General features: G+C 40.3%; 1 protein-coding gene across 2 annotated transcripts in view; it reads left to right on the top strand.

The window, feature by feature from the left end:
- Positions 1-12817, top strand: part of LOC132381106 (tyrosine-protein phosphatase non-receptor type 22-like) — a 116008-nt gene that overhangs the window by 29756 nt on the left and 73435 nt on the right. For both annotated transcript variants that reach the window (XM_059950334.1, XM_059950333.1), the window contains exons 5-7: positions 239-277; positions 2916-2987; positions 12150-12209. In XM_059950334.1, the coding sequence (XP_059806317.1) occupies positions 239-277; positions 2916-2987; positions 12150-12209 (171 nt within the window). The remainder of the gene's footprint in view (positions 1-238; positions 278-2915; positions 2988-12149; positions 12210-12817) is intronic.

Here is a 12817-nt window from a genome sequence, read left to right as displayed (position 1 = left end):
ACAAGTTACATGCAGAGTTGCCTGGGCCTTTGACAAAACTTCCCAAGCCATAATCTCTACCATAAAGAAGAACAAGAATGGGAGCTGTATAAGAATGCCACTAGCTACAGATTCTCCTTGAAGTCTCACAATAAACAGAAATTCTTTCTTCATATACTTATAAGTTGCTGCATGAATGGTTGAAACTCAGCCTTAGAATCCATCTCCTTAACATGTTTGTGTTCCTTCGTTCTGCCAGGTAGTTGTCATGGCCTGTCGTGAGTTTGAGATGGGACGGGTAAGTATATATAAACTTTGCCCAAAACAATTTTTTTCCATCACGCGAAAGATCAGAAGAGCAGATTCTTTTCACCCAAGGAAATAGAAACAGAATCTAGAAACTGGCAGGTTATTTTGTAACCTTATGAAACACTGGTTGGAACACACTAGAAGTATTGTGTAATTCTGATCACCACACTGTGTGATTGTGCTGGAGAGAGTACAGATAAGTTGCATCAAGATGCTGCTGCAGCTGTTAAACTGCTGGATGAAATCAGTGGGCCAATCAACATCAATGGAGGCCAAGGGATGGTTGACACTGCCGGTCAAGATCTTGCATTTTTACAGAGGAAAAGATATCTAAAAGAAGCTGTCAGAGAAGGTGGTGGAACCAGATGTGTTAACAGGGACTTAGACATTTAATAGGCAAGGCATAGAAGAAAATACAAACCCTATTTCCAGAAAAGTTGGGATATTTTCCAACATGCAATAAAAACAAAAATCTGTGATATGTTAATTCACGTGAACCGTTATTTAACTGACAAAAGTACAAAGAAAAGATTTTCAATAGTTTTACTGAGCAACTTAATTGAATTTTGTAAATATACACAAATTTAGAATTTGATGGCTGCAACACACTCAACAAAAGTTGGGACAGAGGCATGTTTACTATTGTGTTACATCACCTTTCCTTTTAATAACACTTTTTAATTGTTTTGAAACTGAGGATACTAATTGTAGTAGATTTGCAATTGGAAATTTTGTCCATTCTTGCTTGATATAAGACTACAGCTGCTCAACAGTCCGTGGTCTCTGTTGTCTGATTCTACTCTTCATGATGCGCCATACATTTTCAATACGAGATAGATCTGCATTGGCAGCAGGCCAGGCAAGCACACGCATTCTGTGACTATGAAGCCACGCTGTTGTAGCCCGTGCAGAATGTGGTCTGGCATTGTCCTGCTGAAATAAGCATGGACGTCCCGGGAAGAGATGTCACCTTGATGGCAACATATGTCTCTCTAAAATCCTAATAAATGCCTCCGAGTCAATGGTACCGTCACATACATGCAACTCACCCATGCCGTGGGCACTGATGCACCCCCATACCATCACAGATGCTGGCTTTTGCACCTTTTGCTGATAACAATCAGGATGGTCTTTTTCATCTTTGGCATGGAGAACTCGACGCCCGTTTTTTCCAAAAACTAGCTGAAGTGTGGACTCATCTGACCACAGCACACGGTTCCACAGTCTTTCGGTCCATCTGAGATGAGCTCGGGCCCAGAGAACTCGCTGGCGTTTCTGCATAGAGTTGATGTATGGGTTCCTCCTTGCGTAATACAGTTTCAAGTTGCATTTCTGGATGCAGCGACGGACTGTGTTAAGTGACAATGGTTTTCCGAAGTACTCCTGAGCCCAGGTGTCTATAATTGTGAAAGTAGCATGACGGTTTCTTAGGCAGTGCTGCCTGAGGGCTTGAAGATCACGCACAGTCAACAGTGGTTTCTGACCTTGCCCTTTACACACTGAGATGTCTTTGAATTCTCTGAATCTTTTCACAATATTATGTACTGTAGATGTTGAAAGACCTAAATTCTCTGCAATCTTGCGTTGGGAAATGTTCCTTTTGAACTAACAATTCTCTCACAAATTTTGGCACAAAGGGGTGAGCCACGACCCATCCTTCCTTGCAAAGACTGAGCCTTTGATGGATGCTACTTTTATACCCAGTCATGATACATCACCTGCTACCAATTAGCCTGCTTAATGTGGAGTCTTCCAAACTGGTGTTACTTGAATATTCGGTGCACTTTCCAATCTTATTTTAACTTTGTCCCAACTTCTGTTGAGTGTGTTGCAGCCATCAAATTCTAAATTTGTGTATATTTACAAAATACAATTAAGTTGGTCAGTAAAACTATTGAAAATCTTTTCTTTGTGCTTTTGTCAGTTAAATAAGGGTTCACGTGAATTAACATATCACAGATTTTTGTTTTTATTGCATTTTGGAAAATATCACAACTTTTCTGGAAATGGGGTTTGTAGACCAAATGCAGGTAAATGGGGTTAATGTAGATGAGGAAGGTGGTATGTTAAGTTGAAGGCTCACTTCCGTATTATTCAAATCCCTGACTCTGTGAAGTTAAACTATACCTTTTATGACTTGCTGCATACTTTAGGAAGAGCATCAAGGTCTTCAAAAGAATTGCAGAGTCTTAGCACTGAGTAAGAGGTTGAGGGATCAGTCATCAGAAGATACTGGAAAATCTATTGAATCTTCCCAAAGGTAAATTTAATAAAAATCTTCAAAATTATGAAGGTATGGATAGAAAAGATGGCAAAATCAGTTTCCATTAGTTGGGAAGTCAGTGACCAGAGAACAGAAATTAAGAATAAGATAAAGGGATGGTAGAGATAAGAAGAAGATTGTTATTATTTGGAATATACAGCCCAAAGGAATGGTGGAAGCAGATTCAATGGTAACTTTCCAAGAGGGTTGGATAATAACTTGTAAGTAAAATTTCGTGTTTTGGAGAAATTCCAAGAAGTGAATTTAATTGGCTAGCTTTATCAGAGTCAACAACATCATGATGGGAACAAATGAACTACTCTGGTGCACAATTCTGAGATTTGTGTCTCTTGTTACCTTTCAGAAAAAATGTGAGCGATATTGGGCCAGTAAAGGAGAAGATCCATTCTGTATTGGGCCTTTCAGTATTGCTTGTGTGAGTGGACTATCTCCTTACTTGTTGTCTTTGTTGCCTTCTCAATAATCTTGTCAAAATACATTTTCTACTCGTGTTTAGCTTTTAAAAGAATATGCTGTTTTAGATTTTATTGTCTATAGTAACAAAATGAAAATGACCATCACATTCTGATCACCAGCATTTAAAAACAACAAAACACAAAGAAAGCCATTTGATTTTTTTATTTATAAAGGTTATTAATATTACAAGAGGGAATTAGAATAACTGAAGAACAAACGGTGTGGTTACTGTGTGGAAGGAAACAGATAAAATTGGACAAAAAAAAAGGAAGCCCTATGGGTGGATGCCTTCTGTACTATAGGAATATTATAACCCATGAACATCTAGAACCTTTCTTCCTAGATATGGATCAGCTATTGACTGTTAATTACGAGGGGTGATTGATAAGTTTGTGGCCTAAGGTAGAAGCAGTCAATTTTAGAAAACCTAGCACATTTATTTTTCAACACAGCCCCCTCCTACATTTACACACTTAGTCCAGCGGTTGTGGAGCATACGGATCTTGGACCTCCAGAAAGTGTCCACAGCAAGGGTGATTGATAAGTTCGTGGCCCAAGGTAGAAGGAAATGTGTTGTACAGCTCTCGTTTCATGCACATGCAGTTCAACTCTGTATGATTATGCAGAAAGTTTGAAGTTAATAACTCGTCTCCTTCTACCTTAGGCCACAAACTTATCAATCACCCTGATGCGTTAACCATATAACAATCACAACACGGAAACAGGCCATCTTGGCCCTCCTAGTCCATGCCGAACCCTTAATCTCACCTAGTCGCACCTACCCGCACTCAGCCCATAACCCTCCACTCCTTTCCTGTCCATATACCTATCCAATTTTACCTTAAATGACACAACTGAACTGGCCTCTACTACTTCTACAGGAAGCTCATTCCACACAGCTATCACTCTTTGAGTAAAGAAATACCCCCTCGTGTTTCCCTTAAACTTCTGCCCCCTAACTCTCAAATCATGTCCTTTAGTTTGAATCTCCCCTACTCTCAATGGAAACAGCCTGTTCACGTCAACTCTATCTATCCCTCTCAACATTTTAAATACCTCGATCAAATCGCCCCTCAACCTTCTACGCTCCAATGAATAGAGACCTAACTTGTTCAACCTTTCTCTGTAACTTAATTGCTGAAACCCAGGTAACATCCTAGTAAATCATCTCTGCACTCTCTCTAATTTATTGATATCTTTCTTATAATTCGGTGACCAGAACTGCACACAATATTCCAAATTTGGCCTTACCAATGCCTTGTACAACTTTAGCATTACATCCCAACTTCTGTACTCAATGCTTTGATTTATAAAGGCCAGCGTTCCAAAAGCCCTCTTCACCACCCTATCTACATGAGACTCCACTTTCAGGGAACTATGCACAGTTATTCCTAGATCTCTCTGTTCCTCTGCATTCCTCAATGCCCTACCATTTACTCTGTATGTTCTATTTGGATTATTCCTGCCAAAATGTAGAACCTCACACTTCTCAGCATTAAACTCCATCTGCCAACGTTCAGCCCATTCTTCTAACCGGCATAAATCTCCCTGCAAGCTTTCAAAATCCACCTCATTATCCACAACACCTCCTACCTTAGTATCATCGGCATACTTACTAATCCAATTTACCACCCCATCATCCAGATCATTTATGTATATTACAAACAACATTGGCCCCAAAACAGATCCCTGAGGCACCCCGCTAGTCACCGGCCTCCATCCCGATAAACAATTATCCACCACTACTCTCTGGCATCTCCCATCTAGCCACTGTTGAATCCATTTTATTACTCCAGCATTAATACCTAATGACTGAACCTTCTTAACTAACCTTCCATGTGGAACTTTGTCAAAGGCTTTGCTGAAGTCCATATAGACTACATCCACTGCTTTACCCTCGTCAACATTCCTCGTAACTTCTTCAAAAAATTCAATAAGGTTTGTCAAACATGACCTTCCACGCACAAATCCATGCTGGCTACTTCTAATCAGATCCCGTCTATCCAGATAATTATAAATACTATCTCTAAGAATACTTTCCATTAATTTACCCACCACTAATGTCAAACTGACAGGTCTATAATTGCTAGGCTTCCTTCTAGAACCCTTTTTAAACAATGGAACCACATGAGCAATACGCCAATCCTCTGGCACAATCCCCGTTTCTAATGACATATTAAAGATCTCCGTCAGAGCTCCTGCTATTTCTACACAAACTTCCCTCAAGGTCCTGGGGAATATCCTGTCAGGACCCGGAGATTTATCCACTTTTAAATTTCTTAAAAGCGCCAGTACCTCCACCTCTTTAATTGTCATAGGTTCCATAACTTCCTTACTTGCTTCCCACACCTTAGACAATTCAATATCCTTCTCCTTAGTGAATACCGAAGAGAAGAAATCATTCAAAATCTCTCCCATCTCCTTCGGTTCCACACATAGCTGACCACTCTGATTCTCTAAGGGGCCAATTTTATCCCTCACTATCCTCTTGCTTTTAATATAACTGTAGAAACCTTTCATACCATTCTTCATACCATTCTTCTAAACTTTGTAGAATATAGGTCTAGTCTTTTGAATCTCTTCTAACACAGCCAACTTGCCATCTCTGGAATAAATCTAATGAATTATTGCTGCACTTCCTTGCTGTTAAATATATCACTTCTTAAGAAAGGAGAACAAAACTGTACATAATCTGGGTGGAGATCTCATCATGCAATACTTCAATTGCAATAAGACTTGTGTAATTAATCCTCTCATAATAAGGTTAAAATATTTGCTTTCCTAATTGCCTGTTGTCCCATTTGAACATCATCACTGTTGAAAGCTGAGAACCAGAGCTTCCACCATCTCTTTAGCCACCTCTTTCAAACCTTGGCAAGTATAGTTCATCAGTTCCTTGTGACGGTATTCCATCTCATCAACTTCTCTAGCAATATTTTCTTCAGTCTGTCATCCTCATTGGCCCCTTGAGTCTCTAATTGTCTGGCAGATATTTTGTGTTTTTTCTTCTTGAAGACCAACACCAAGTATTTGTCCAGCTCCTTTGCCAATAACTTAGTTCACTCTACTGTGCTTAACAGGGGCCTACATTCCCTTAATAGTATTTTTTATTTTACAATATCTATAAATTATTCTATTTTATCCTTAATCAAATACTTGGTGGTGCTCTGCTGAGTTCCAAAGTACCCAATTCTCAAATCCCCTGTTATTTAGAGCAATTTTATTTACTGCCAATTTACTGCGGTCCTTAATTCTTCAGATCAGGCAAGGATGAATTGCCTTTCCTGTTGGGGAATTTGGACATAAAATAAGATGTTATTTCTATGAAAACATTTCCTATGCACTGGAAAATCTTTCCATGTGTTCCACCAACTAACTATATTCATTACTCTCTGTATTCCTTCATAGCTTCTTTGCTGAGGTTTGAAGCCCTAGTTTTATCACTCTCAAACTCAATGCAACATTCTGTCACCCTTTCCTAAAGGTCCCTCTACTACAAGATTGTTAATGAACCCTTTCTCACAGGACAATGTGCCTTCTAAAATTGCCTTCTCCTTAGCTGGTTCCTCAACATATTGAGCTAAAAAAAACCCACCACCTACATTGCATGAAGTAGTTCTCTAAGTCACTGCTGCTGAACTGACTACAAATCTGTGTGTTGATTAATATTCCACTATTACTCATGTTGTAAGCATACCTAACTTCCTGATTTACACTATGTCTAATTTTTGCATCTACTTCATGACCAATAATTGGCTCCAATCAAAATTTTCTACCCGTTCTAATTTCTTAGTTCAACCCAATTTTATTCTCATTCTACATCATTAAGCCAAAATCATTACCAACTACTCTACTGATCACCTTCCTTGTTCATGGTGGCACACTACTTCCCTTTCTTCCATCCTTCCTAAATATCCTTAATCATTCATTTCCCCATTTCGGTCATCCACCGACTATGTTTCTGTAACGTCAATTAGGTCATACTACTTTAGTTCTATCTATGCCTTTAACTAACCACCCCTACCTAGTTAAGAGTATTATTAAAAGATATCTCCTTTGACATTTTCTATACTTTAACCCCTTTTATTGCATGCCTTTGTTTCTGCTATTTTTGTTGTTAACCATTTTAATAACCTCCACTTCCCACTTTGTTTCTCAGCTTCCTAAATTCTTCTAGAAGTTCCCGTTCTCCCACTGTGCTTGTGTAAATGCTCCCCGACAGCACCAACAAACATCCCTACAAAGGATACTGGTCTGAGTCCTATGGAGCTGCATCCTGTCTCCCCTTCTCCAGAAATAGTCCCTATGCATCACAAATCCAAAGCAGTTCCAACTGCAACATTTCTTCAAGCATCTGTTCTATGCTCGGATGCTCTGCACGTGACACTAGAAGTAATCCTGAAATTACTGCATTTGAATTTTCTTTTGTTTGTTTTGGTCGCTTTCTCAGTTCTGTAAAGTCTGCCTGCAAGTTGAGATCCTTCTTACTGTTTATACCATCAGTACTAGTACGGATCATACTCGTTGGCTTTCCAGCCTCCTGTATCAGCCTCCTGGTTCAGACCTATTCAGTGACACCTTTAACCCTGGCAGTTAGGAAACAACAAACCTGAGAAACACATATATGCCTTTATATAACCACTGAATCCCCTGATGTTATAAGACCATAGACCATAAGACATAGGAGCAGAATTAGGCCATTTGGCCCATCAAGTCTGCTTCACCATTCAACCTATTCTGCCCTCCTTAGCCCCAGTCCCTGGCCTTCTCCCTATTAGCTTTGATGCCATGGCCAATCAAGGACCTATCACTCTCTACCTTAAGTACACCCAACAAATTGGCCTCCACAAATGCCTGTGGTAACAAATTCCACAGATTCACCATCCACTGGCTAAAGAAATTTCTCTGCAGCACAATTTTAAATGGATGCCCATCTGTCCTGAGGTTCCCCCACCATGGGAAACATCCTTTCCACATCAACTCTGTCTAGGCCTTTCAACCTTCAAAAGGTTTCAATGAGATCACCCCCCCCCCCCCCACATTTCATCCTTCTAAATTCCAGAAAGTACAGGCCCAGAGCCATCAAACATTCCTCATATGATAACCCTCTCATTCCTGGAATCATTCTTGTGAACGTCCTCTGAACCCTCTCCAATGCCAGCATATCTTTTCTTAGTAAGGAATCCAAAACTGCTCTCAATATTTAAGGTGAGACCTACCCTGTGCTTTGTAAAGTCTCGGCATCAGATCCCTGCTCTTATACTTTAGACTCCTTAAAATGAATGCTAACATTACAAATAACTTCCTCAACACTGACTAAGCCCACAAGTTAACCTTTAGAGTGTTCTGGACGAGGACTCTCAAGTCCCTTTCCATCTCAGATTTTTAGATTTTCTCCCCATTTAGAAAATAGCCTGCACATTTATTTCTACTAACAGGTGCATGAACATGCATTTTCCAATATTGTATTTCATTTGCTGCTCTCTTGCCCATTCTCCTAATCTGTCTAAGTCCTTCTGCAGCCTACCTGTTTCCTCAACGCCACCTGCCCCTCTACCAATCTTCATATCAACAGAGCCATCTATTCCATCATCTAAATCATTGATGTACAGCATAAAAAGAAATGGTCCCAATATCAGCCTCTGAAGAATACCACTAGTCACTGGCAGATAACCTGAAAAGGATCCTTTTATTCCCACTCACTGCCTCCTACCAATCAGTCAATGCTCTAACCATGCTAGTAACTTTCCTGTAATGCTTAACTTGGTAAGCAGCCTCATGTGTGGCACCTTGACAAAGGCCTTCTGAAAATCCAAATGTACAACATCCACTACATCCCCTTTATCTATCCTACTTGCAATCTGCTCAAAGAATTCCAACAGGTTTGTCCCTTGAGAAAACTATGCAAACTTTCTCCTATTTTGTCCTGTCACCAAACACTCCATAACCTCATCCTTAACTGTTGACTCCAGCATCTTCCCAACCACTGAAGTCAGACTAACTGGTCTATAATTTCCTTTCTGCTGCCTTCCTCCTTTTGGAAAAAGTGGAGTTACATTTGCAAATTTCCAGAACTCCGAAATCACGCTAGAGTCCGATGATTCTTGAAAGATCATTACTAATGCCTCCACAATCTCTACTGCTGCCTCTTTCAGAACCATAGGGTGCAGGTCATCTGGTCCGGGTGACTTGTGTACCTTTACGTCTTTCAGCTTTTTGAGCACCTTCTTCTTTGTAATAGTAACTACACTCACTTCTCTTCTCACTCCCTTCAACACCTGGCACACTGCTAATGTTTTCCATAGTGACTCTGGATTGGGGATTACCAAACGTTATGTGGTTTTTCTTGTGTGGTCTGTTTTGTGCTTTTTTGTGATATCATTCCAGAGAACATTGTCTCATTTTTTTAACTGCATTGTATTTGTGGTTTATAAATGACAATAAACTGAATCTGAATCTGAAAATACTCATTTAGTTCATCTGCTATCTCCTTGTCCCCGTTAATATTCCTCCAATTTCATTTTCTAGCTGTCCTAAATCCACTCTAATCTCTCTTTTACTTTTAATATACTTGAAAAAGCTTTTTCTATCCACCTTAATATCATTTGCTAGCTTGCTTTCATATTCATATTTTCCCTCATAATGATTATCCTAGTTACTTTCTTTAGGTTTTTAAAAGCTTCCCAATCCTTTATCTTCCCACTAATTTTTGCTTTGTTGTATGCCGTCTCTTGTGCTTTTACATTAGCTTTGACTTCCCTTGACAGTCACCGTTGTACTATTTTGCCATTTGAGTGATCCCTTGTTTTTGGAATACATCTATCCTGCATCTTCCTCATTTCTCCCAGAAATTCAAGCCATTGCTGCTCTGCTGTCATCCCTGCCAGCATCTCCTTCCAATATACTTTGGCCAACTCCTCTCTCATACCGCTGTAATTTTCTTTACTCCACCGAAATACTGCCATGTCAGACATTACTTTCTCCCTATCAAATTTCAAGTTGAGCTCAATTATATTGTGATCACTGTCTCCTAAGGGTTTCTCTATCTTAAGCTCCCTAATCATCTCCAGTTCATTACATAACACCCAATCCGGCATAGCTGATCTCCTCATAGGGTCAATGACAAACTGCTCTAAAATGCCAAATCATAGGCATTCAACAAATTTGCTCTTTTGAGATCCATTATCAACCTGATTTCCCAAAGAGCATGTATGTTGAAATCTCCCATGACTATCATAACATTGTCCTTTTGACACGCCTTTTCTATTTCCTGTCGTAATCTGTAGTCCACATCCCAGCTACTGTTTGGAGGCCTGTATATAATTTCCATTAGCGTCCTTTTGCCCTTGCAGTTTCTTAACTCAACCAACAAGAATTCAACATCTTCCAATCCTATGTCACATCTTTCTAATGATTTGATGCCATTTTTACCAGCAGAATCATGCCACCCTCTCTGCCTACCATCCAATTGCTCTGATATAATGTGTAACCTTAGACATTCAGCTCCCAACTACAACCATCTTCGCCACATTCAATGATGGCCACAACATCATAGCCGACAATCTGGAAAAAGTGCAAAAAGATCATCCACCTTATTTCTTATATTCCGTGCATTGAGATATGACACTTTGAGTACTGTGTTTGCTACCCTTTTTGAGCCTGCATCCGTAACGCACTTATTCTCACTGCAACTTTACCCTATCATCTGCCTGTCCTTCCAGACAGTCTGACAGCACACTATCTTTGGTTTTTACTATCCATCCTATCCTGAGTCCCTTCACTCTGGTTCCCATCCCCTTGCCAAATTAGTTTAAACCTTTCCCAACAGCTCTAGCAAACCTGCCCACGAGAATATTGGACCCCCTCAGGTTCAGGTGCAACCCGCCCCTTTTATACAGGTCATACCTGTCCCGATGTTGTCACTCTTCTTCCTCCTCTCCTGCTCCCCTCCGTCATGGGATTTGAGATTAAGATGAGATTAGTTTTATTTGCCACATGTACATCGCAGCATGCAAACATGCAGTGAAACACTTTGTTTGCATCAAATCAAATCAGAGAGGATTGTGCTGGGCAGCCCGCACATATCGCCACACTTCTGGTGCCAACATAATATGCCCAAAACTCTCTAACCCTAACTGTATGTCTTTGGAATGTGGGAGAAAACCGGAGTGCCTGGAGGAAACCCACGTGCTCATGGGGAGAAGGTACAAACTCCTTACAGGCAGCAGTGGGAATTGAATCCTGATCTGTGATCATGATAGTGGTAAAGCATACGCTAACCGCTGTGCTGCTGTACTGTGCTATTGATGCCGCAATGTCAGATCAGACAGCCCAAAGAAGCACACCCCAAATGGTATTTAAAGGGCATGTAAGTTGGTGGACTTTCCAAAGGCCCTTATTAACTGGTAGAGGAGTTGGGGATTATAGGAGGAATGAATGGGTCAGAGAGTCTGAGGTGGTGGGGGGGGGGGGGGCGGTGAAGGTCAGATGATTATGGTTGGGGAGGATTTGAGTGAAATTTTTGTGGAGTTTGTTCGGACCCAGTGCGATTACACTACCAAAGGGGATTACGTGGGAGAGGTTCCAGACTTTCTCAGGAGAATCCTCCACTACAAGTCAGCCCCTCTTGGTCTGCCATTCTCTCTCTGCCTCCAGAGTCCTTGGTTGCCAGGAACCAGGAAATACTCTGCCTTGTGATTGATTGTGGCCTAGTGACTCGTGACTCTAGTTTAATTGGGGGCATTTCCTACTAGGTCACTGGAAGTATTCAGAACTTCCCACATAGAGTCACAGATCCTGTGGTCAAGTGGTCCATGCTAACTAAGATTTCGATCTAAGTGAGTCACATTTGCCTATATTAGGCCCATATCCCTCCAAGCCTTTTCTATCCAAGTACCTGACTAAGTGCCTTTTAAATGTTGTTAATGAACTTGCCTCAACTACTTCCTCTAGCAACTCATTCTCAAGCAGTGAGTGAGGGTGTCACTTGGTGTTGGACTGTGATATTTATATGGCTTTGTCACCCATTTTATTCTGCTTGAAAGAAAACAGTGACTCTAAACATTGGTCAAGTACTCTCTGAAGTAACACTTCACTTTGCAATGTGTCTCTCCTCTTCCAGGAACAAGAGGATGTAAAACCAGAATATATTATCAGAACATTGCAAGTTCATTTCCAAAATGTGAGTAAAATAATTTAAAAGACTTGTATCTAATTGTTACCATGAAGGATGTGAATACTAACCATAGTCAAACATAATGTAATTGTCCAGAGCTGTTGGCTCCTTAGGACAACCATTTTTCTTTCACTTTTCTAAGATTTTAAGATTAGACTTATTTATCACATTTACATGGAAACGGACAGTAAGAAGTGTCATTTTGCTCAATGACCAGTACAGTCCAAGGATTTGATGGGGGCAGCAAACAAGTGTTACCATGCTTCTGATAGCAACATAGCACACCCACAACTTACCAACCCGTACATCTTTGGAATTTGGGAAGAAACCAGAGCATCTGGAGGAAACCCACACGGTCTCAGGGAAATCATATAATCTCCTCGCAGAGAGTGGTGGGAATTGAACCTTGATTGCTGGCACTGTAAAGCATTATGCAAGTCACTATGCTACTGTTCTGCCCTATACACTTAACATTTAGATTCAATAATATAATAAGGAAGATCTTCATATCTAAATTTGTATTTTCAACAACAAAACAAATTGGAAAATATTATTCTGCATAAAACTGCAAACCACTGAATACAAACATATGACAAGGTAGGGATTAAAGTGAG

The sequence above is a fragment of the Hypanus sabinus genome, chromosome 25 (genome assembly GCF_030144855.1).
Source record: "Hypanus sabinus isolate sHypSab1 chromosome 25, sHypSab1.hap1, whole genome shotgun sequence".
Classification (NCBI taxonomy): Eukaryota; Metazoa; Chordata; class Chondrichthyes; order Myliobatiformes; family Dasyatidae; genus Hypanus; species Hypanus sabinus.
This window is presented reverse-complemented; position numbering and strand designations above follow the sequence as displayed.